This window comes from Oryctolagus cuniculus, chromosome 6 (genome assembly GCF_964237555.1).
Source record: "Oryctolagus cuniculus chromosome 6, mOryCun1.1, whole genome shotgun sequence".
Classification (NCBI taxonomy): Eukaryota; Metazoa; Chordata; class Mammalia; order Lagomorpha; family Leporidae; genus Oryctolagus; species Oryctolagus cuniculus.
Window position 1 is genome coordinate 57,716,982 of NC_091437.1, and position 23,846 is coordinate 57,740,827.

At 38.8% G+C, this 23,846-nt stretch overlaps 1 protein-coding gene across 10 annotated transcripts in view; it reads left to right on the forward strand.

The window, feature by feature from the left end:
• Positions 1 to 23,846, forward strand: part of RANBP17 (RAN binding protein 17) — a 371,265-nt gene that overhangs the window by 38,919 nt on the left and 308,500 nt on the right. For 8 of the 10 annotated variants that reach the window (XR_011389899.1, XM_051843604.2, XM_070076410.1 and 5 more), the window contains exons 9-12: positions 2,179 to 2,298; positions 4,141 to 4,287; positions 4,872 to 5,044; positions 6,319 to 6,512. Coding sequence is in view for 9 of the 10 variants with exons in the window: in XM_051843604.2 (XP_051699564.1) it covers positions 2,179 to 2,298; positions 4,141 to 4,287; positions 4,872 to 5,044; positions 6,319 to 6,512 (634 nt within the window). In the remaining variant the exon portion in view is untranslated. The remainder of the gene's footprint in view (positions 1 to 2,178; positions 2,299 to 4,140; positions 4,288 to 4,871; positions 5,045 to 6,318; positions 6,513 to 23,846) is intronic. The other 2 variants (XM_070076412.1, XM_070076417.1) reach the window with 1 other exon arrangement.

A 23,846-nucleotide genomic window follows, 5' to 3' on the forward strand; every position in this document is an offset into this window, starting at 1 on the left:
CAAAATAAACGTATCTTTTAACTCCATTTTCCACAAACTTTTTGAAGTGCCCTCATATGTTTCTGTGGATTTCCCACAGGGTGTAGCCCACCCCACCTGGGCTTCCCTTCTGTTTTCCCCTTTCAGCTGTTTTTCAGCCCTTTGCTCCATTGTCTTAAGCTTGATAAGTGGTCTCCATCGGATATCTCTGAATAAGAAACAAAGGAGAGCTACTCATTTCATTTTGTATTTATCACTCTAGTTTTCATTTATTTTTTGAATTAAAAGCTGTTGCATGTTCACAAAATTCTTGAAACTGTATGGTTTCCATCTTTGCAGAATCAGAAACAGATCTGTTAAGGCTAAATTTTTTTCTGAGTTCAATATTCAAGCTTATAAAATAAAGTTGGGAAATTTTAATATTGTCATTTCCCAAAGAAAGATGTTTCAACTTTAAAGTACATCTAAGTGCTACAGATGTAGGAATGTTATTTCCTAGAAGGGAAGGACAGAGTCACAAAAACATCCTTTTGTACAAAACATTTCTAGGGCAGGTGTTTGGCATAGTAGGCCATTAGGATGCCTTTGTTGTATATTGGGATCCGTAAGTTCAAATCCTGGCTCTGGTTCCTGAGTCCAGCTTCCTACTGATACAGAGCTGGGAGGCAGCAGTGGTCACATGAGTAATTGGGTTCTTCCCACACAAGTGGGAGACATGGATTGCATTACTAGCTCCCAGCTTCATTCAGCTCCTGGTCGTTGCAGGGCTTTGGAGAGGGAAACAGCAGATGGGCTTCCTCTTTATCTTTCTCTCTCTCGCTCCTCTTTTTCTCACTCTTCCTCTTAAATAAATACATACAAATTTAAAGAAACACGAAACATATCTGCTCTTGAATGTAGGCTTTAAGGTAATGATTTTTAAACTGGGTTTCATAGGGTACTTATATTTCTCAGGTAATGCCGCAGCCTTCTTCTCACTGGAAGTCTTAGGTGTTTGAAAACCACAGTTTTATGTAATTATTTATTGGGATAAAACAAAAAAGGTATTGGAGCTTAAAAAATAAAATAAAAATATAACTGCTTTGAGAGTTAGTAAGCTCACATTCATTGAGCATATGCTATTACATGGTACTTATCTCACTCAGTCCTCAAACTGGCTATGCAAGGGGAATAATGCTGTCTTCATTGTGTAGACCCAGAAAACAGATCCAGACAGCAACAAAGTAAATGTTTATAGTGTGATTCAAACCCAGGTCTTTTTGGCTCAAAAACCTTTATCTTAGGGAGGTTTTTCTATTGTTTGTTTTTGGTATTTGGGTTTTGGTTTTAAACAGTAGGGACTGTGGCAAACCTGGAGCACATCTCAAAAGGACATCTGATTTTTTTTTCCTATTTTTACCTTTCCCAAGACAGACATTTAGTATGAAAACTCCTAATTGATATAATTAAATATTAACTGCTAATTTTAATTTTTAAAAGTAAAGTTAGCAAATATGTGACCCAAAGAAAACATATTAGGCCATTTGGGCCTGACATTATCGATTTGGGGCCTTTCACTTTATCTGACACATCAGTGGGTACCATTTATAGATTTAAGAACCTAAGTTATAGAATTGTCTGGAAACTTTAGGATGGTAACTAGTAACTAGGCCACAGGTACTTTTCAAGATTTTTTTTATTATTATCTAACCTACAGCACAACATTTCCCAAAGTGTTCCTTTAGATATTAATGCATAGTATAACATATATCCCTGTATGTTAACTGGATTGCCAAGTTACAAAGTTTGTCCCACTTGCAGGGCACCACAGTGCATAATGTGTAGTGTTTTTTAAATATATTGTGCCACAAGCCACCTTTTCTTTTTGATAGAATACCTGGTTCATTGGTTCACAAATAGAAGTGGGTATCATTAGCAGTTGGGAGCCTTTCAAACATATGCATGTCCAGTCCTACTCTCTCTGACTTAATATGTGAAAAAACATTAAAGAGGATCACATACAGATAGGAATTTTAGTGGTGGTTTAGAATGGTTGTGGGCGGTAGTGGTAGTTGATGATGTTTAGTTTCATTATTTTTGTATTCTGTAATGCTTTCTTACCATTAACATTAAATACATATACAATGTAAAGACTAGTATTCCTTACATGTGGCCATAGTTACTTTTAAAATTGAAATGATTTTTTTTTATTGTTTTTAGGCACTTTCATGTTTAGTTCAGTTTGCTTCTACAAGAAGGTCCTTATTTAGCAGTCCTGAACGTGCCAAGTACCTTGGCAATTTAATTAAGGGAGTAAAAAGGATACTTGAAAACCCTCAGGTATTTATGAAGTAATTTAATTAATATTTAGCATTTAGAAATAGTTTTTCTGCTCAAAGGCACATAATAAACTCATCATGAATTTATTATGATTCTGGAAGAAAAAATTTAGTATCATATTCATCTTCTTTAGGTCTCATTTGTTGTAGAAACAGGCGATTTTTAAAAATGGGTATTTCCATAGCAGACTTCTGCATTCTTCCTCTTTTATTTTCTTTCATATGGTCGTGGAAAGAAGTTATATATCTTACTATGCTTCTGCTTTCACCATTTTGCTGTATTTTTTTGCCTAGACCTGTTAAACTACTGAAGTTGAATTCATTTAGGGTTATATGTACCTTCTAAAGTAGAAGGCATAGTATAAATCTGAATGCTAATATTGGAATAAGTAGCTGTGAATTTTGAAGCAACATCTTTTTTGCCCTCTTGTGGGCAAATAAGAGTTTGTAGACTTTGAAAAGCTACTCTACATTAACTTCAGAGCTTCAGTGGCAACACTCATTTCAGAGAATTTGCAAAGTCGTTATTAAGAAGTGATTTTGGGTGCTTAGACTATTTTGTTTCACTCTTAATTTTGTTTTTGATTTAAAATATCTAATTACAGTGCTGGTTTTAAGAACTTAAATGATGATGTAAAGAGATTTATATAAGTCTTGAGCTAGTAATAACTGTCAGGAGGACATATATATCTTTGTACATAAATAACATGTACTTGTTCTACAAAAGGAAGTTGTTTCTGCATGTTATTTTTAGGAGTATTTTATGGGTTATATGTTTGTCTTTTCAATGTTAGTATGGTTGTGAAATTTCCTTGTTTTGCTGATAAATACGGTTTTGCTGCTCACTTTCAGAAATTTTAGTTGTATCATCAACCAAGATATGGAAATAATTTGCTAGATATTGGATAATTCTTTTAAATGATTTTTCAACATGCACATATTGATTTCTCATGGCTGTGAGTTAGTTTGAATATATTAGAATCACAAACATGTATTAAAAGAACTATAACTATAAAATATCTTTTCTGTAATTTATCCTTAATAATTAGATACTATTTTGTATTATTTCTGGGGACCCCTAGAAGTAAGTTTCCTAGGAACTTTATCAGTATTAAAAAGATACTTTTTGAATTGTGTTTTATGGCAGCTGCAATACGTATTGCAAAGTTCTCAAACTATACAGATAATAACACAGACACAGACAAAGACAGTGGGGAGGCCTTTTTGGTCTTTGCTTTTAATTCTCCCCCAAAAGTTACTTAGGTGTTCTGTAGCTTCTTTGTGAAACTTTGTTCCTTATATTGAGAAAATTTATTTGAAAGACTGTCTACTTGGAGATAGGGAACTGCTTGAGGACACGATGCCTTTAAGTGCTCAATAAGTATTTGTTGAAATAAAAGAAATTTGTAACTTGTGTGCACACCCACACCATTTAATTTATGTCCAGTTAGTGTTGCTGTTTTCCAGGACCTCAAGAGTCCATTCTTGGTTTTCACCTTTAGTATTTTTCAAGTCCTTTCTTGACTTCTCTTTAAGCCACAGTGAACACATCTGCAGGCCACATGCGTACACATGTGATTTTTTTGTTCAATATAATAGGTTCTCAAACATTACAGTTTAGTTGTTCCAATGCAAAGCCTTGACTTTGGATTTCTTATATTGATGACAATATTAAATCTTGCAGAAATCACTTGTTTTCTTATGTTGTGATTTTTCTGGTTGACATATGTATTCCTGAGAACCGGGAAACTTAATAAAATACTTTGGAAGTTTATAGACTTAATTATCAGTGATTTGTTTTTTAAATACTTTTAAAAGCCTTTCTTTTTGTCCCATAATTTAGGGTTTGTCTGATCCAGGTAATTATCATGAATTTTGCCGATTTTTGGCTCGGCTAAAGACAAATTATCAGCTAGGAGAATTAGTTATGGTGAAGGAGTATCCTGAAGTTATCAGATTGATTGCTAATTTTACCATTACTAGCCTACAGGTAAGTAAAAATATAAAATTAATTTAAATTATAGATCGTTTTAAAACACTTTCTTGCTCAGAGTTGGTGAGGGTATATTTTTAACATCTATTTATTTGAGTGCAGGAAGTGTTCATTGCAACATTTTAGGTAAAAAAAAAGTTCATTGCAACATTTATAATGATAAAAATTGAGAAGCCACTTTAATATATAATAGTTAAAGAATGGCTTGAGAAGTTGTAGTAAAATCTAAATGAAGAAAAAAGAATATTTTTATAGATTTCATTCTGGAAAATTCTTTTTGTAAGTTAGGGGTGAGGTTACAAAACCTATTTTCCGCATGATGTTGACTCTGAAAAGTACTCATTGAATGATTAAAAAGAAATGTAGTAATAATTTAATAGTTATCATCTCTGGTGGAATAATGAGAGACACTTGTATTTTTTATATTTATGAAATTTACAATAGTAAGTATTCATCAGTTACATAATCAGAATACTGGTAGAAGTTAATTTTAAAATATGTGTTAGTAATTTTGCTCCATAATTTCTGGTCCAGGGAGCTATAATGTCACTTAAAATAACTTTTGCTTTGTTTCTTTGTAGCACTGGGAATTTGCTCCCAACAGTGTTCATTATTTATTAACACTGTGGCAAAGGATGGTAGCATCAGTTCCTTTTTTGAAATCAACTGAACCTCACTTATTAGACACCTATGCTCCAGAAATCACCAAGGCCTTTATTACTTCTCGGTTGGAATCTGTGGCCATAGTTGTGAGGTATTGAAAAATTAAATGTTTCTCTGCTATTTTCATCTTTGACATCATTGATTTTTTAAAGATTAGAGTATAATTTTAAAATTTATGCTTTTTAGTGTACTTTTATGTGTTCTGACAAGTGTACACAGCTAAACCACTACCGTCATAATTGAGATTTAGAATCATTCCATCCATTCTATTGTATGTTTTTATAGTCAGTCAGCCCTTTCCCTACTCTCAGCTCTGGCAACTACTGATCTATTTTGTTTTCTTCTAATTTTTGCTTTTTCTAGAATGTTGTATAAATGAAATCATGGGGTATGTATCTTTATAGTCTGGTTTCTTTCACTTAGCATAATGCACTTGTGATTCCTCCATGTTTAACTGTTCCTTTTCATTGCTGAGTAGTATCTATTTTGTGGATATGTAAAGAGTTTGTTTATGCGTTCATCCTTTGATGGACTTTTTTTTTTCTTTCATTTTTGTCAATGTCACTAAAACTACTAAAAACATTCCTGAAGAAATTTCGATATGAGTATAAACCTCTACTGATCTTATTAAGATGACACTTCCTCTCTGCTTATGGCCAGGTGCCTTCATGGGGAGAGGGGAGGAAAGCAGCATGCTCTCCATTCATGGGGGTGGGTGGACACCCTGCCCCCACTAGTACTTAGGCCAGATTCGGAGTGACTGGGGACTGCAAAGTTCTCCTTCAGGAGTAGCACCAGCGGCAGGGGCCGCTGCTGGTTCCTCTCACCCAATCCGAGAAAATACTATCCCCATCGGCTCCAGCTGCCAGAGTTGCTGGTCGTGGTCGTGTCGTTCCTGCTGCTGTATAAATTGTCTTCTTTCTGTAGGCTTCCCACTGCAAACTTCTCTCCTACTGTCCCCTGGGAATGTGGTTCCTCCCCGTTCTGGTGTCTTCCCATGGTCAAAATCAGACCATTTTTTCTCTATTAAGCCGTTGTATACCAACCCCCTAGTTTTATATTTTTAAAAATAACTGAGTTGCCATTATTTCAGGGTGAGGAATACTACAAGAATATTCAAATTCAACATTTTGACTTCTTGTGAAAAGCAAGTACTTTGGGCCCCCTGTAGCCACATGTGTGGAACTCAGCAGTGGCCGAGGTTTGGAAGGAGTCTACACAGGTTTATTTCTTATCTTCATTCCATTTGTCTTTCTCTCTTTATCCATTGTAGGCTTTATGTAACACAAAGTTTATTTGTGATGAATAAAAAGAATGAAACATATTCTAATGTAATCTGTAAATCTTGCTCTTGTATATCCACAGAGATCATTTAGATGACCCACTGGATGATACCGCTACTGTGTTTCAGCAATTGGAGCAGTTGTGCACTGTCAGCAGATGTGAATATGAAAAGACATGTACTCTTCTTGTACAGTTATTTGACCAGAATGCACAGAATTACCAAAAACTTCTACATTCAGCTTCTGGACTAACTGTAGACATGGCAATTCAGGAAGGTCAGTTAATTTTTTGATTATTATGTATTATGTTGAATATTCAGTAACATCATTAATCACTTTATTTAATAATTTTATTGCAAAGTATTTTTATGCCCAACCCCAATTCCTGCTCCTCTAATAAACAATTACTTTTATTAACCTTCTGGATGTTTTAGCAGCTTCATAGTTGAGTTTTAATTCTCCTTTATAAGATTCATAGAAAATATTTCTCTCTGGAATCAGTATCAAGAAAAGCTGATAAGGATCCTTGAGCAGATAGCTTATTAACATAACTATTTTTCATCTAATCATCTTTCCCTCTTTGCTATAAGTATAGCTGACTGCAAACTGAGAACCGAATTTCAGCCAGTATAAAAGTGTATAAGACCCCATCATGACTTTGCTTTTATGTATTTGATTTCACCATGATTTTATTTCTTATTGATAAATTCTTCAATGTGCTTTGTTTAATTCTTTTTTTTTTTTTTTAGATTTATTTATTTATTTGAAACTCAGAGTTACACAGAGAGGAGAGGCAGAGAAAGAGAGAGAGAGAGAGAGAGAGGTCTTCCATCCGCTGGTTCACTCCCCAGTTAGCTGCAATGGCCAGAGCTGCACTGATTCAAAGCCAGGAGCAAGGAGCTTCTTCTGGGTCTCCCATGCGGGTGCAGGGGCCCAAGGACTTGGGCCATCTTCCATTGCTTTCCCATGCCTTAGCAGAGAGCAGGATTGGAAGTAGAGCAGCTGGGACTCAAACCGGCACCCATATGGAATCCCAGTGCTTCAGGCCAGGGCATTAACCTGCTGTGCCACAGCGCTGGCCCCTTGTTTAGTTCTTTATTGAAAGGGGAAGTATTTCTGTGTACCCCTTTAAATCCTTTCAGGAACATAAAAGAGTATATAAATATATATAGTAGTTTAGATTTTAAAATGAGATGTTTTATGAGAATGGAACTAGATTTATCCATTTCTAATAGAAGAGACCCTAATTACAGTCCCAGATTTTTTTTTTCCCATAGGTGTTTCTTTTGTCTTCTGGTAGAAGGTGAGTTTAGTAAAGGATCATAGTAAAGTTTATTTCCAATAATTTTCCACCCTAACTCTTTCTAAAAATTCTTTCCAAGAATAATTAGAATGCTTTTCACTTATTTTAAGTTGCATAGTTGCTATGGAACAGTAGTTAACCTTCTGTACTTTTAGTATTCTTTCTTTTTATTGGGATTACATTATTTATAAGTTAAATGGGGGAGAACTAACTTTTTTTGCAGCATTCTCTTTATTATTGATTTCATCTTTCAGTGAAGTTTATAAATTATTAAATATAAAATACAAAAGAATATTTGTGTGAAAGTATTTCAGAAAGTTTGTGGATTATCCAACTAAGAAATAAGTTTGGTGCAAAAAGTTTTAGAAATGTTTGTATATATAAAGGATCTTCAAAAAGTTCACAGAAAATATGTGTTATGAAAAAAACCCTGTCAATTTCAAAATGTTTTTGTATCCAAATAAACTTATTTTTTAATTCCATTTTCCACAAACTTTTTGAAGTACCCTTGTACATATTGATAGAGAATAGCAGTAACAATGCCTGTCACCTGGCTTAAACAAATATGTCAATGTCAGGATCTTTGCAGTATTCTTTGCTTTTCTTTTTAAGTATGTCCTCCCTCCCAGCAGAAAATTTTACAATTTTGAATTTTGTGTATATCAGATAATGTCTTTTCTTTATAGTTTTATGATATAGGTATGTACTTTGAAAATAATATATATTTTTGCATATTTCTGAACTTTATAGAAATGGAATCACACTGTATTTATTCTTCTACAACTTCATTGTTCTCAGTATTACATTTATGAGCGCTCATTCAACATTGATGGCACGTAGCTGTAGCTGTTTGATTTTTACTGTTATTTACTGTTGTTTGAATATACCACATTTGTTTATGTATTTTCTTGTCAATGAGTACATGTGTTTTCTCTGTTTTTTGCTAATACAGTATTGCTGTAAAGGTTGTTCTATATATCTATAATGCATTTGACTTTATTAGATAGTGTCAAACTGTTTTATCAAGTGATTGTACTACTTCACATTTCACCAACAGTGTTCATGAGTTTCAGTTGATCTGTATTAAGAATCAGCAGAATTTTTCTTAATGTGCCAGGTAGCAGATCTTTTAGGCATCTGTGTAGTACTCAACTTTGCCTTTGTTGCCAGAAAGTAGCTGTAGACCATATGCATGGCTGTGTTCCATTAAAATTTTGTTTACAGAACAGGAGGCTATAAGTTCACTGACTTTGACAGAGATCATTGCCAGCAGCCTATATTACTAGAATTTATGTTTGCCAATCCATGTGAGATAAAATACCTCATGGATATATTACTTTTCACTATGGTGGTGGTCATTAGGTTTAGCTTGTTCCATGCTTATTGATTGTTAGTTGCATCATTATCAGTGAAGTATATATTATCCCTTTTTTTCCATTTGTTTTTTTGCCATTAGATTATTTGCCTGCTTCTCACTGGTATGTTTAACACTTAGGTTTTTGAATTATAAATCTCATCTCCAAGTGTTTGATTTATCTTTACATATCACTTTATGCTCTTATTTTCATGTCAAAATTGATTTTAACTAATTTTTTAATTTCTTAAAGAGATAATGCATTTACATTGTCCACAAATCTAAAAAATTAAACTGTATTCTGTTCCAGTATTCCCATTCTTCCTCACAAATAACCATTCTTACTAATTTTATCTTCCCAAAGTTTCTGTCTGCAAATGCAAATGATTATGAGTATGTAAATTCTTTCCCCCTTAATTTATATAGAATTGGCATACCACATTCACTGTTCTTATATTTTTAATTTAAAAATGTTTTATAGCTGTTTGCAAATCAGTATGTAGACGACTGTTAGAAATAGATAATACTTGACTTTCTGAACATCTCTGTATTAATCAATATTTTGTCACTGTAATGAAATGCCTGAGGTAAGGAAAGTCATTTTGGCTCATGGTTCTGGAGGTGCAGAGTTGTCTAGGCATGTTATCTGGTGATGGCCTTCTTGTCTGCAGCACAGGACATCAGATAGCAAGAAACTAGGCGTATGTATGTCTGTGTGACCTCTCCCCTCTTCTTACAAAGCTACCATGATCAAATCACGAGGTCTCAACCACAATTACCTTATTTAATCTTCATCACTTTCCAGAGGCCCACTTGTGAACACCAGTTAGATTACATTTCTATCTTCCGAATAATATTAACATATGACTTTGGAAATTAAATTCTTGCATGAGTACAAGAGAGCAACCGTAGTCATATCCTTGTGGTATCCATTTATTTAATCCCTTCGCTGTTGATAATCATTACAGTTGCTTACAGTCTTCTATTATAAGTGTTATATAGATTAATGTTGTATAAATGTCATTTTATGTGTGTAAAAGTCTATAAGAAAAATATCCAGACATGGAATTGTTGGGTGGAAGGGTTAAGATGTTTATAATTTTATAAATACTGTCAACTTCTTTTCTGTCAGGAATATGCTGGTTTAGGTATATAACAACAATTTATGAGATGTTTCCACATAGTCTTCAGAGGACCCATTAATATTACCCCTTAATAGCTTCATTTTATAATTTAATATGTGCATCTCTCATATCAGTGAGGTTAAGTGTTTCAGTTTCCCTTAATTTGCTCTTCCTTTTTTGTATGTGAATTATTCATTTCCTTTGCTCATTTTTATATTGAGTTGTTGACCCTTTTTCTCTCATTGATTTCTTTTTTTTTTTTTTTTTTTTTGGACAGACAGAGTAGATAGTGAAAGGTCTTCCTTTTGCCGTTGGTTCACCCTCCAATGGCCGCCACGGCTGGCGCGCTGCTGCCGGCGCACCGCGCTGATCCGAAGGCAGGAGCCAGGTGCTTCTCCTGGTCTCCCATGGGGTGCAGGGCCCAAGCACTTGAGCCATCCTCCACTGCCCTCCCGGGCCACAGCAGAGGGCTGGCCTGGAAGAGGGGCAACTGGGACAGAATCCGGCGCCCTGACCGGGACTAGAACCCGGTGTGCCGGCGCAGCAAGGCGGAGGATTAGCCTAGTGAGCTGCGGCACTGGCCATTTTTCTCTCATTGATTTCTAAGAGCTCTTTATATTTTACGAAATTGAGCCCTTTATTTGTGATCAGAGTTGCAAATATGCCCAGTCCCCCTTTTTGAGTTTACTGTTTAATGAATTTAGCAACTATATATAGCTGTGACCACACCAGCCCATTCAGCATAGGGGACACTTCTCTTTTCTTATGCCTTTGACCCCATCCTTAGTTCCTGGCCCAGGCAGCCACTGGTCTGATTTCTGTCGCTAAGGTTTGTCTCTTTTTTAAACTGTCCTATAAATGGAATCATACAGTAAGAGTCTTTTGTGTTTAACTTTGGGTAGCGTAATGTTTTTGAAATTAAAATATATTTTGTATATTAATATTTTGTTCCTTCTTGTTGCTGCATAGCACTACATAGTATGGCTTTTCCATAGTTTATCTCTTTACCAGTTGGCGGACATTTGAATCAGGCTTCTGGTTTTTAGCTGTTCTGAATCATGATGTTGTGAACATTTGTGATCCAGTCTTTGTATGTGTATATTACATATATATAATCCCTTTTTCACATATGTTTTGCAAGTATTTTCTCCAAGTCAATGGTTTGCCTTTTTAATTGTGTTTTTTTTTTAATTAATTTATTTTACTTGAAAGTCACAGTTACACAGAGAGAGAAGGAGAGGCAGAGAAAGAGAGAAAGAGAGAGAGGTCTTCCATCTGCTGGTTCACTCCCCAGTTGGCTGAAATTGCCAGAGCTGTGCTGATCCAGAGCCAGGAGCCTCCTCTGGGTCTCCCACATCGGTGCAGGGGCCCAAGGACTTGGGCCATTTTCCACTGCTTTCCCAGACCATAGTAGAGAGCTAGATTGGAAGTAGAGCAGCACCATATGGGATGCCAGCACTGCAGGTGGCAGCTTTACTTGCTACGCCACAGCACAGGCCCCTTAATTGTCTTTTTATTGTTATTTTTTTATTTTTTTTTGACAGGCAGACTCAGTGCGAGAGAGAGATACAGAGAGAAAGGTCTTCTTTTTCCATTGGTTCACCCCCCAAGTGGCTACTATGGTCAGTGCGTTGCGGCTGGCGTGCTGCGCTGATCTGAAGCAGGAGCCAGGTGCTTCTCCCAAGCACTTGGGCCATCCTCCATTGCACTCCCGGGCCACAGCAGAGAGCTGGACTGGAAGAGGAGCAACTGGGACAGAATCCGGCGCCCCAACCGGGACTAGAACCCGGGGTGCCGGCGCTGCAGGTGGAGGATTAGCCTAGTGAGCTGCGGCACCAGTCCCCTTAATTGTCTTTTTTTTTTTGACATGCAGAGTGGACAGTGAGAGAGAGAGACAGAGAAAGGTTTTCCTTTGCCGTTGGTTCACCCTCCAATGGCCGCGACGGCTGGCGCGCTATGGCCAGCACACCGCGCTGAACCAATGGCAGGAGCCAGGTACTTCTCCTGGTCTCCCATGGGGTGCAGGGCCCAAGCACTTGGGCCATCCTCCACTGCACTCCCTGACCACAGCAGAGAGCTGGTCTGGAAGAGGGGCAACCAGGACAGAATCCGGCGCCCTGACCAGGACTAGAACCCGGTGTGCCGGCGCAGCAAGGCGGAGGATTAGCCTAGTGAGCTGCGGTGCCGGCCCCCTTAATTGTCTTTTAAAGCCCAAAAGTTTTTAAATATGAAGTCTGCTTTTTCAGTTTTTTCTTTATGGCTTGAACTTTTTGTTTAAGATCATCCTCTCACTCAGTGTCATGAAGACTTTCTTCTATATCTTTCATAAGTTTTTTTTTGTTTATTTTAAAGATTTATTTATTTTACTTGAAAGAGATACAGAAAGGGAGAGATGGAGAGATCCTCCATCTGCTGGCTCACTCCCCAAATGGTCACGATGGCCAGGGATAGGTCATGTCAAAGCTAGGAGTCAGGAGCTTCATCCAGGTCTCCCACATGGGTGTCAGGGGCCCAAGGACTTGGGTCATATTCTTTTGCTTTCCTAGGTGCATTAGTAGGGAGCTGTATCATAAGTGAAGCAGCAGGGACATGAACTGGCACTTATATAAGATGCTGGTATTGCAGGTGGTAGCTTTACCCACTATATGACAGCACCAGCCCTAGTATCTTTCATAAGTTTAATAGTTCCAGCTATTGTTTTTAGGTCTTTAATATGATTTGGATTAATTTTTGTGGATTTTATATGTTAAAGTCCTCTTACACAGTTATCCAGTCATTTAGCACCATTTGTTGAAAAGACAATTTTTCTCCATTGAATTATCATGGCATCTTTGTCAAAAATCAGTTGACCATGAAAGGGTAAAGTCTGTTACTGTACTACCTTTATTGTACTATTTATCTGTACATCTATCCTCATACCAATATTATATAATCTTAGTTACTGCTGTAGCTTAAAATAAGTCTTGACATCAGGTAATACAAATCCTCCAGTCTTGTTCTTCATTTAGGAAATAATTTTGGCTGTTGTAGGTGTTGTGCCTTTCTTACTAATTTTTAGCATCAGCTTGTCAGTTTCTTCAAAAAAGGTCACTGGGATTTGGATTGGGATTGCTTCAATCTGTATTTAGTTTGCACCAATTTAACAGTATTGAGTCTCTAGTTCATGAACATTTCATTGTCTTTGCAATGTTTCACTGTTTGCCATGTGCAGTTATTAAAAGCAATTTGATAATTTATTTCTATACATTTTTGATGCTATTGCAAATTTCTGATTATTCTGTTACTCTATAACGCTAACATTGAGTTTTGTTTTCTATGACTTTACTTATTCTAATACCTTTTGAACAGATTCTTTACAATTGACTATATGATTGTGTCATCTATAAATAAAAAGTTTTTTGTCTTCTTTCCAGTACCTATGTCTTTCCTTTTTCTTGCCTATTCTACTGGTAGGACTTATAGTATAATATTGAATGAAAGTGGTAAGATTATTCTCTTTGTTACTATTTGTGCATAGAAAGCATTGAGCTTTTTTACCTTTGAATATATTATTTGTATATTTTTTGAAGATATAAGTTTAAGGAAGTTCTCTTTTATTTCTTACAGTATTTATAATGAAGATTATATTGCTTTTCTTAAAAAGATTTACTTATTTGAAAGGTAGAGCAAGAGAGAGGGAGAGGGAAAGAGAAAGAGAGAGAGAGAGAGAGAGCTTCTATCCACTGGTTTTCCCCAAATGGCTGTATCAGCCACATCTGGGCCAGACTGAAGTCAGAAGCCAGAAATTCTATCCTGGTCTCCCATGTGGGTGGCAGGGGCCCAAGTATTTAGACCATCATCTGCTGCCTTCCCAGGCACATAAGCAGGAAGCTGGATCAGAAGCAGAGTAGATTGTGCTCAAACTGGCATTCTGATATGGGATGCTGGCTTCTCAAGTGGCAGCAAAATTCATTTTTTTAAAAAGATTTTATTTATTTGGGAGGTAAGAGTTAGAGAGAGAGAGGGAGAGAGAGAGAAAGAGAGAGAGAAAGAGAGAGAGAAAGGTCTTCCCTCCACTGGTTCATTCTCTAAATGGGCCAGTTGAAGCCAGGAGCTTCTTCCGGTTCTCCCACATGGGTGCAAGGACCCAAGCCCTTGGGCCATCTTCTGCTTTCCCAGGCCATAAGCAGAGAGCTGGATTGGAAGAGGAGTAGCGGGACACAAACTGGTGCCCATATGGGATGATGGCTCAGCCTACTGCACTACAGTGCCAGCCCCAATTTAGTTTCTTAAGTCATAAAGGACTGTTCAAATTGTATATTTCTCCTGTGGTAGATCTGGTCCTTTGTGTCTTAAAAGGAGTATGTTCCATATTTAAAGTTATCAAAGTTATTTGTAGTATTTCATTATTATTATTATTATTATTATTATTATTACTTTGACAGGTAGAGTGGACAGTGTGAGAGAGAGACAGAGAGAAAGGTCTTCCTTTTGCCGTTGGTTCACCCTCCAATGGCCGCCGCGGCCGGCGCGCTGCGGCCAGCGCACCGCGCTGATCCGATGGCAGGAGCCAGGAGCCAGGTGCTTTTCCTGGTCTCCCATGGGGTGCAGGGCCCAAGCACCTGGGCCATCCTCCACTGCACTCCCTGGCCACAGCAGAGAGCTGGCCTGGAAGAGGGGCAACCGGGACAGAATCCGGCACCCCAACCGGGACTAGAACCCGGTGTGCTGGCGCCGCTAGGCGGAGGATTAGCCTAGTGAGCCGCGGCGCCGGCCCTCATTATTATTTTTAAAGTATCTATAGTATTTGAAGTGATGTCCATTCTTTCATTCTTCTTTTTGTTTTAAATTTTTAAATTTTCATTTTTTTTGAGAGGTAGAGAGACAGAGACAGAAGGATCTTTCATCTGCTGATTCACTTCCCAAATGCCCACAACAGCAGGGGCTGGGCCAGGCGTTTCAAACGTGAGAGCTGGGAGCTCCAATCCTGGTCTCCCATGTGAGTAGCAGGGACCTAAATACCTGAGCCATTACCTGTTACTGGGTGAGTACTAGCAGGAAGCTGAAACTGGAAACAGAGCCAGGACTTGAACTCAGGCACTCAGATAGGGTATGAGGGTTTCCAAGTAGCATGTTAACTCTGCATCACATGCCCACCTGACTCAAGTGTTCTGTAAAGCTGTCCTTTCATTCTTGATATTGATAACTTTTGTCTTTTTTTTTTTTTTTTAAAGATTTATTTATTTGAAAGGCAGAGTTACAGAGAGGCAAAGAGAGAGGGAGATAGGTCTTCCATATGCTGGTTTGCTCCCCAAATGGCCGCAACAGCTGGAGCTGCACTTATCTGAAGCCAGGAGCTTCTGCCAGGTCTCCCATGCAGGTGCAGGGTCTCAAGGACTTGGGCCATCTTCTACTGCTTTCCCAGGCCATAGAAGAGAGTTGGATAGGAAGAAGATCAGCTGGGACTTGAACTGGTGCCCATATGGGATGCTGGCACTGCAGGCGGTGCTTTTACCCACTACGCCACAGCACTGGCACCCGATATTTGTCTTTTTTCCTTAGTGACCCAACTACTTATTTGTCAGTTCTGTTGAACCTTTTAGAGTTTCAGTTCCTGGACTCAATGATTTTCTGTAGTTTCTTCGTTTTCTGTTGTTTTTAACATTCTCTGCTTTATACTTATTTCAGATCTCATTTAATATTTGGTGGAGGCTTCATATATTTGACTTCTACATTTTCTATGTATTTTGCTTCTAATATATGTGTTCTGCTTCTAATAAAACATTTAAAACTATAAATTTTTCTTTAAATATTGGTTTAATTTAATTATCAAATGGTTAAAGGATTTTCTTTTTTCTTTCTTTTTTGAAAGAGTTACAGAGAGAGGGAGAGACAGAGAGAGCTCTTCCATCCGCTGGCTCACTCCCCACCCCAGTGGCTACAGTGGCTGGGACTGGGCCAGTCCAAAGCTAGGAGCTTCTTCTAGGCCTCTCACATGGGCCCAGGGGCCTAAGCACTGGAGCCATCCTCTGCTGCTTTTCCTAGGCCATCAGCAGGGAGCTGGATCAGAAATGGAGCAGCCAGAACTCACTAACTGGCATCCGTATGGGATGCCAACATCACAAGCAGCGGCTTTCCCTTCTTTACCCTTACTACAATGCAGCCCCCAGAAGGTTTTCTAATGCAGTATTTTTGTTAACTTATAGCTTATTCAGGAGTGTGTTTTTATTTATGAATATTTGTGATTTTCCTAATTAATGATGTCTAATTTAATTTTCAATTGGTCAAATTTTTGGTATGATTTCTGCCTTTCTAATTTTATTGAGACATTTTTTGTGATCTAACATATGGTCTATCCTGATAAACATGCCATGTGTACTTAAAAAGAATAAATATGTTAGAATTATTGGATATTATATTATATAGAGATTAAATGTTAATAATATTCAGATATTCTTTGCTGAGGTTTTTTCTATTTCTTTCTTTCTTTTATTTTGACAGGCAGAGTTAGACAGAGAGAGAGAGAGAAAGAGAGAAAGGTCTTCCTTCCATTGGTTCACCCCGTGCACGCTATGGCCGGCGTGCTGTGCCAATCTGAAGCCAGGAGCCAGGTGCTTCTCCTGGTCTCCTATGCGGGTGCAGGGCTCAAGCACTTGGGCCATCCTCCACTGCCTTCCTGGGCCACAGCAGAGAGCTGGACTGGAAGAGGAGCAACTGGGACAGGACCAGCGCCCTAACTGGGACTACAACCTGGGGTCCCAGCGCTGCAGGTGGAAGATTAGCCTAGTGAGCCGTGGTGCCGGCTGATTTTTTCTATTTCTTTTATTTGAAGAAAGAGATTGAAATCTCCAAATATGATTGGGATTGCCTATGCTACTTTTAATTATTTCAATTTTTCTTTTAAATTCTGTTTTATCTAATAGATTATTGTTATTGCCTTCTTATCCTTACCATTTATATAGTATATCTTTATACTTGATCTTAGCCAAAAGTCCGAGAAGCGATATATATACTGTATCTTTCTCAATCTGTTTACTTCCAATCTGTGTTTATATATTTAAAGTGCTCTGGGGGCCAGTGCTGTGGCGTAGCGAGTAAAGCTGCCACTTGCAGTGCCAGCATCTCATGGACTCTGGTTCAAGACCTGGCTGCTCCACTTCTGATCCCTGCTATGGCCTGGGGAAGATGGTCCAAGTGCTTAGGTCTCTGCACCCACGTGGGAGACCTAGAAGAAGCTCTGGGCTTCTGGTTCAGATTTGCCCAGTTCTGGCCATTGTGGCCATTTGGGGAGTGAAGCAGTGGACAGAAGACATATCTCTCTGCCTCTGCCTCTCTGTAACTCTGCCTTTCAAATAAATAAATAAATCTTTTAAAAAAATAAAGTGTCTCTGTAGGCTGTTAATATTAAGTTTCCTTTCAAAATGGGGCCAGTGCTGTCTTGCAGCAGGTTAACACCTTGGCCTGAAGCACCGGGATTCCATATGGGTGCCGGTTTGAGTCCCAGCTGCTCTACTTCCAATCCTGCTCTCTGCTAAGGCATGGGAAAGCAATAGAAGATGGCCCAAGTCCTTGGGCCCCTGCACCCGCATGGGAGACCCAGAAGAAGCTCCTTGCTCCTGGCTTTGAATCGGTGCAGCTCCGGCCGTTGCAGCTAACTGGGGAGTGAACTAGCGGATGGAAGACCTCTCCCTCTCTCTGTCTGTCTGTCTCTCTCTTTCTCTCTCTCTGCCTCTCCTCTCTCTAACTCTGACTTTCAAATAAATAAATAAATCTTTTAAAAAAGTTTCAAAAAATCCAGTTTGACTATTCTTCTATTTTAACTGGAGTGTTTAGTTTATTACATAGGGTTGAGGTGGGGCCACCAATTTGATACCTTTTCAGGTGTTTCTTAGAATGAGATTTTTCTGGGGCTTGCGTTGTGGTGAAATGGGTTAAGGTGCCACCCACAAAGCATGCCATGTGGTCATCAGTTCAAGTTGTCACTTCTGACACATCTCCCTGCTAATGCGCCTGGGAAATTAGGGGAAAATTGTCCAAGTTCTTGGGCATCTGTTTCCAAATGGGAGACTTGGATGAAGCTCCTGGATCCTGGCTTCCATTTGGCTGAGCCCTGATTATTCTAGCATTTGTGGAGTGAACCAGCAAATTGAAGTTCTCTCTCTCTCTGTGTAATTCTGCCTTTCAAATAAATAAGTAAATAAATCTTTTAATAAAAAAAGGATGAAGTTTTCTTTACCATACTTGTAGTCTGTATTCAGATCACAAATATAAGTCTGACTTGGTTTCTTTTCTTTTTCTTTTTAAGATTTTATTTATTTATTTGAAAGTCAGAGTTACACAGAGAGAGGAGAGGCTGAGAGAAAGAGAGACAGAGAGAGAGAGAGAGGTCTTCCACCTGCTGGTTCACTCCCCAATTGGCCGCAACAGCTGGAGCTGAGCTGATCCGAAGCCAGGAGCCTCTTCTGGGGCTCCCACGCAGGTGCAGGGGCCCAAGGACTTGGGCCATTTTCTACTGCTTTCCCAGGCCATAGCAGAGAGCCGGGTCGGAAGTGGAGCAGCCGGGACTAGAACTGGCGCCCATATGGGATGCTGGCACTTCAGGCCAGGGCTTTAACCTGCTGCGCCACAGCGCCGGCCCTGTGACTTGGTTTATTTTCCTCTTCTCCACTTAGCTTTGAAACCAAAGTTTGTGTGTTATGTTTCTCTCTTTGGGGCAGATTTTTGTTTTCCAATCTACATTTTTCACTAAGGGTATAGTTAATTCTTTGATTTAGGTTTATGCGAAGTTTTCCTAATGTACTTGTTACATTGGTCATGTCTTACTTAGGCTTTCTCCTTTGGCCATGAGAGAAGCTCGTGTTGCTTAGTTGTTTCTGTACAGATGTCTTTTGAAATTTCAGCCCTATATAGCCACGCCCCTTTGGAAGTGGATAAAAGGCCTGAAACATGGTGGACCTTGCCTTTTTTCTCTTCTTGCGCTTTGTCACCCTTATTGCCCTTTGCTGCCTTTGTTGCTCCGCTCCTTCAGGGCAGGTGGTTCTCTGCCTTTGCTTCATTGCTTGTGCTATGCTACCTGGGGCTGCTCATAACCAAACGGTTGCTACACGTGCCTCCTGGCCTGTTCTCTGCTCGCTATGGATCCCAACTCAGTCTCTAGACTTTTCTTTCTCCATTAGACCAAGCCCTCACTCTCCTGTGCATTTTTCCTCACTAAATAAAAAGCTTAAAAAAAATTTAAAAGAAAAAGAAATTTCAGCCCTTATATATTTTTTGACTGTCAAGAATTTATTTGGGGCTGACGCTGTGGTGTAGCTAGTTAAAGCCTCGGGATGTAGCATTGGCATCCCTTGTGGGTGCCGGTTTGAGTCCCAGTTGCCCCGTTTCTGGTCTAGCTCTCTGCTGATGTGCCTGGAAAAGCAGCGGAGGAATGGCCCAAGTGCTTGGGCCCCTGCACCACCGTGGGAGACCTGGAGAAAGCTCTTGGCTCCTGGCTTCAGCCTGGCCCAGCCTGTGTCATTGTCGCCATTTAGGGAATAAACCAGCAGATGGAAGACCTTTCTCTTTCTTTGTCTCTCTAACTCTGCCTTTCAAATAAATAAAAAATAAATCTTAACAAAAAAGAATTTATTTCACTCTCTCACCAGCTCAGTAGCACATTTTGTAGGTTTGAGCAAGTTAGAAAAAGGTTCTTCTAGACAGATGAACAGATTGCTGAGTAAAGTGTAAGTTGAATTTCATTGCCCACTTGTCCCTTCAGTTAATGTGTTTTTTAGGAAGAATGAGGTAGCTCTATCAGCTTGTATTGTTGTTGTTTTGCTAATGACACAGTAGCAACCTTCTTTTTGGATTTGTATTCTGTGTGTAAACATTAATTTGAATTTTGTTACAATTTGGGCCATGTTTATCCAGTTACTTGTAATACCATATTTTCCTCTTTAGTTTATATGAAAGACAATTAGTGTGTGCTTCTTTGAAAGTAAAGCGTTGGTCTACAGCCATACTACCCTGAACGCACCTGATCTCATCTGAAAGTTAAGCGTTAGTAGTAACTTTATTTCAGTGTGGTCAGTTAAATGCTCTGAAAGGTCTTTCAGCTATAAAACAGTCAGATCCTGAATATATTGTTAATGGATTACTGAACTTACAGTAAAGTATGTTAAATTTTTTAGGTCTTTCCTCACCTCTTTTCCTTTATTTTCCATTTCTATATTCCTCTCCTCTGACCACAACCTGCTCTTCCAGTCAAATAACAGATTTTAATCAGAGTGGGGCTGATCAGTAGCAAACACAGGAAGAGGGCAGATTGCTCTCAAAGGCAGATTCTCAGTATCAGTGATAAAATTGATTACAAAGCCTCTGGCCAGCAGCAAGATTGGTTTGCTGAACCTCAGATTTCCTGCAGTCAGTGGAAGGAATGCTTGCAAGAGGAAAAAGTGGTTCCAAGTTCATAGATCCCCTGGCTTCCAGCAGAAGGAAATTAAAATCTCTGAAGGGTAGTAACCATACTTAGGTCCTTAGGAATTCTGAAGACTAACATCAACCAAATAAGTTTTCATAATAGACAAACAAAACCAAAACCAAAACAAAAGAAAAAACTTTAGCCTACAAACAGTGAACAATGAAGTAAGTTACCATGAATTAGCACTAAAAAAATGTGATTTAGACTCCTCTCACCAAAGACCCTTAAGATGTTGGAATTGGGATTTCTTCAGCCCATATCAGAATACCCAGGTTTGAATCCTCCCTCCTCTCCCAATTCCAGCTTCTACTCATGGTGAACCTGCTAATGTGGACCCTGGGAGGGAACAGGTGATCCCTTAAGTGATTGGGTCCCTGCTGCCCATATGGGAGACATGGTTGAGTTCCTGGCTTCTGGCTTAGGCGTGGCGCAGGCCTGGCCATTGTGAGCCACTGGGGCATAAGTAGTGGGTAGGAGCTCACAGTTGGTCTTTCTCTCTCTCTGCCTCTAAAAAATAAATATTTATAATTAATTTTTTAAAAAGATTTATTTTATTTATTTGAAAGAGTTACAGAGAGAGGTAAGATAGAGAGAGAGAGAGGTCCTCCACCTGCTGCTTCACTCCCCAGATGGCTGCAACGGCCAGAGCTGTGCCAATCCAAAGCCAAGAGCCAGGAGCCTCCCCCAAGTCTCCCATACAGGTGCAGGGGCCCAAGGACTTGGGCCATCTTCCACTGCTATCCCAGGCTACAACAGAGAGCTGGATTGGAAGAGGAGCAGCTGGGACAACAACTGGCACCCATATGGTATGTCAGCACTTAGGCCAGGGCTTTAACCCACTGTGCCACAGTGCTGGCCCCTATAATCTAATTTTGTAATGCTTAAATAAGAAGATAGACCAACAAAAATATGTAAAATGTCCAGGACGATTTGAAAAAGACTTAAAACCTTTTTATTGAAAACTTTGTGAACTGAAATTTATTGGAAATGTTAAAAAGTAAATTATACCTAACTGAGGAAAGAATTATCAGATTGGCAGTTTGACCTGATATATTTTCAAGAATACAGAGAAAGAAGGGCAATGAAAATATTAAAAGAGAAGTCAAAGGATAGAAAATATTAAAATAGAAGGTCAGATATGTGATATTGAACCCTGGAAAGACAGAGAGTATGGAGCAGAAAGAATAACAGATTCTGTGTGATAAATTTTCTGAGCTAATGGAATACATGAATCCATCAATACAGCAAGCCCAATATACAGTGTCAAAAACAAAACACAGCCCTTTAGTCAAACTTTGTAAGTCCAAAGAACTCTTAAAAGAAGCTGGAGAAGAAAGATCACTTACAAACTGGCATAAAATAGACTGACTACTCAGCAGTAAAAATGGAACCTAGAAGATGGTAGAATATTATTCTTCAAGAACTAAGCACAAATAGCTACCATCTTGTTATTATAAATCAACAAATGATCTTTCCAGAATAAGGGCTAATAAAATATCTTTTCAGACAAATGAAAATAGAATGTTACTCCCAGTAGATGTTTGCTAATGTTCTTTCTTAAAGGTTTTCATTAAACACTCTAAAGGTGATTTCTCTGATCCCAGAAGGAAAGAAAGGAGCACACAGAAATCTAACACATGTGTAAAGCTTAAACATATTATATTTGTGTGTGTATTTAGTTAATTTGTGGCATTTAAAGGCCAAAATAAACAACACAGGCAATAACATATGAGGGGAGTGATGAAAGTTATCTTAAATGCTTTTGTAAGAGGTCAGATAAGATGGTTAAATTTTCAGTTGTAATAACTAAAAGAATAGAAATCGTATTATCTCCCATAGCCAAATAGACGGAGAGTAATGAACTAGGAATACAAGCAATACAATACCAATTTTATAAAAACCCAATGTGGAGGCTTCTTAAAACACTAAAATAGATCTACTATGTGGCCCCACCATCCCACTTTTAAAAATTTATCTGAAGGAAGTTAAATCAGCATATGAGATACCTACACTCCCCTGATCATTGCAGCAGTATTCCCAGAAGCTAAGATATATAGTCAACATTTATTCATACCATTGTTGAATGAAGGGATAAAGAAAATGTGGCACATATATACAATGGAATATTACTCAGTGCCCCCCACCCCAACATGTGCAATAAATTGGATGGACTGAAGATCATTATGTTACATGAAATAAGCCTGACGCAGAACAACAAATAAATCCTGTATGTTCTCATAGAGGAAGTTAAAAAGAAGTTGATTTGAATTTCAAGTTGTGATTACTGAGAGGCAGGGAATGGTAGGGAAAGGTGGGACTGGGAGGTTGGTAGGGTACCAGAACACAGTGTCCTTCAACACGTAGGGGAAACTATAGTTGATCATGATGTATCATATACTATATAAAGAACTGGAAGAGAAGAGCTGGGAGGCTCCAAACTTAAAGAACATATAAGGAAATGGAAATGCTAATTGCCCTGTTTGGACAATTTGTACTGTCCAGATGTTGAAATAATGCACCCTAGCCCATTAAAATACACACGTGTTCCATATTAATCAAAAATTTAAAAATAAAATACTAAGAGCCAGAAGAAATGAAAATGACAGCAGAAAATAAATATTTGCAATTGGAGGACATCAAGTTGAGTGAAACAAGCTGGACACAGAAGGACAAAGTGTTGCGTGTTCTCTCTTACATGTGGGAGCTAAAATTCAAAAAACAAAGCAAAGAGGCCAGTGCTGCTGCAATGCTGGCATCCCATATGAGCCTTGGTTCTAATCCCAGGCTTCTCCACTTCCAATCTCACTCTCTGCTGTGGTCTGGGAAAGCAATAGAAGATGGCCCAAGTCCTTAGGCTCCTGCACCCACTTGAGAGACCAGGAAGAAGCTCCTGGCTCTTGGCTTTGGATTGGCCCAGCTCTGGCCATTGTAGCCACTTGGGGAGTGAAGCAGTGGATGGAAGACTTTCTCTGCCTCTGCCTCTCTGTAAATCTGCCTTTCTCAAATAAATAAATCTTTAAAAATAAAGCAAAACAAAAACAAAAAAAGAAATGCCTGTGTGTATCACATTGCAGCTACAGTGTTTTGTCAAACTTTGCTTTAAATCTTTGTTAAGCAAATTGTTAAGAGTGATATACTACTTTTGGCCGGTGCCACAGCTCACTTGGCTAATCCTCTGCCCAGGAGTGCCGTGGAGGATGGCCCAAGTGAATGGCCCTGCACCTGCATGGGAGACCAGGAGGAAGCACCTGGGTCCTGGCTTCAGATCAGCACAGCGCACCAGCCATAGCGGACATTTGGGGGGTGAACCAACGGAAAAGGAAGACCTTTCTCTCTGTCTCTCTCTCTCACTGTCTAACTCTGCCTGTCAAAAAAAAAAAAATAATAATAT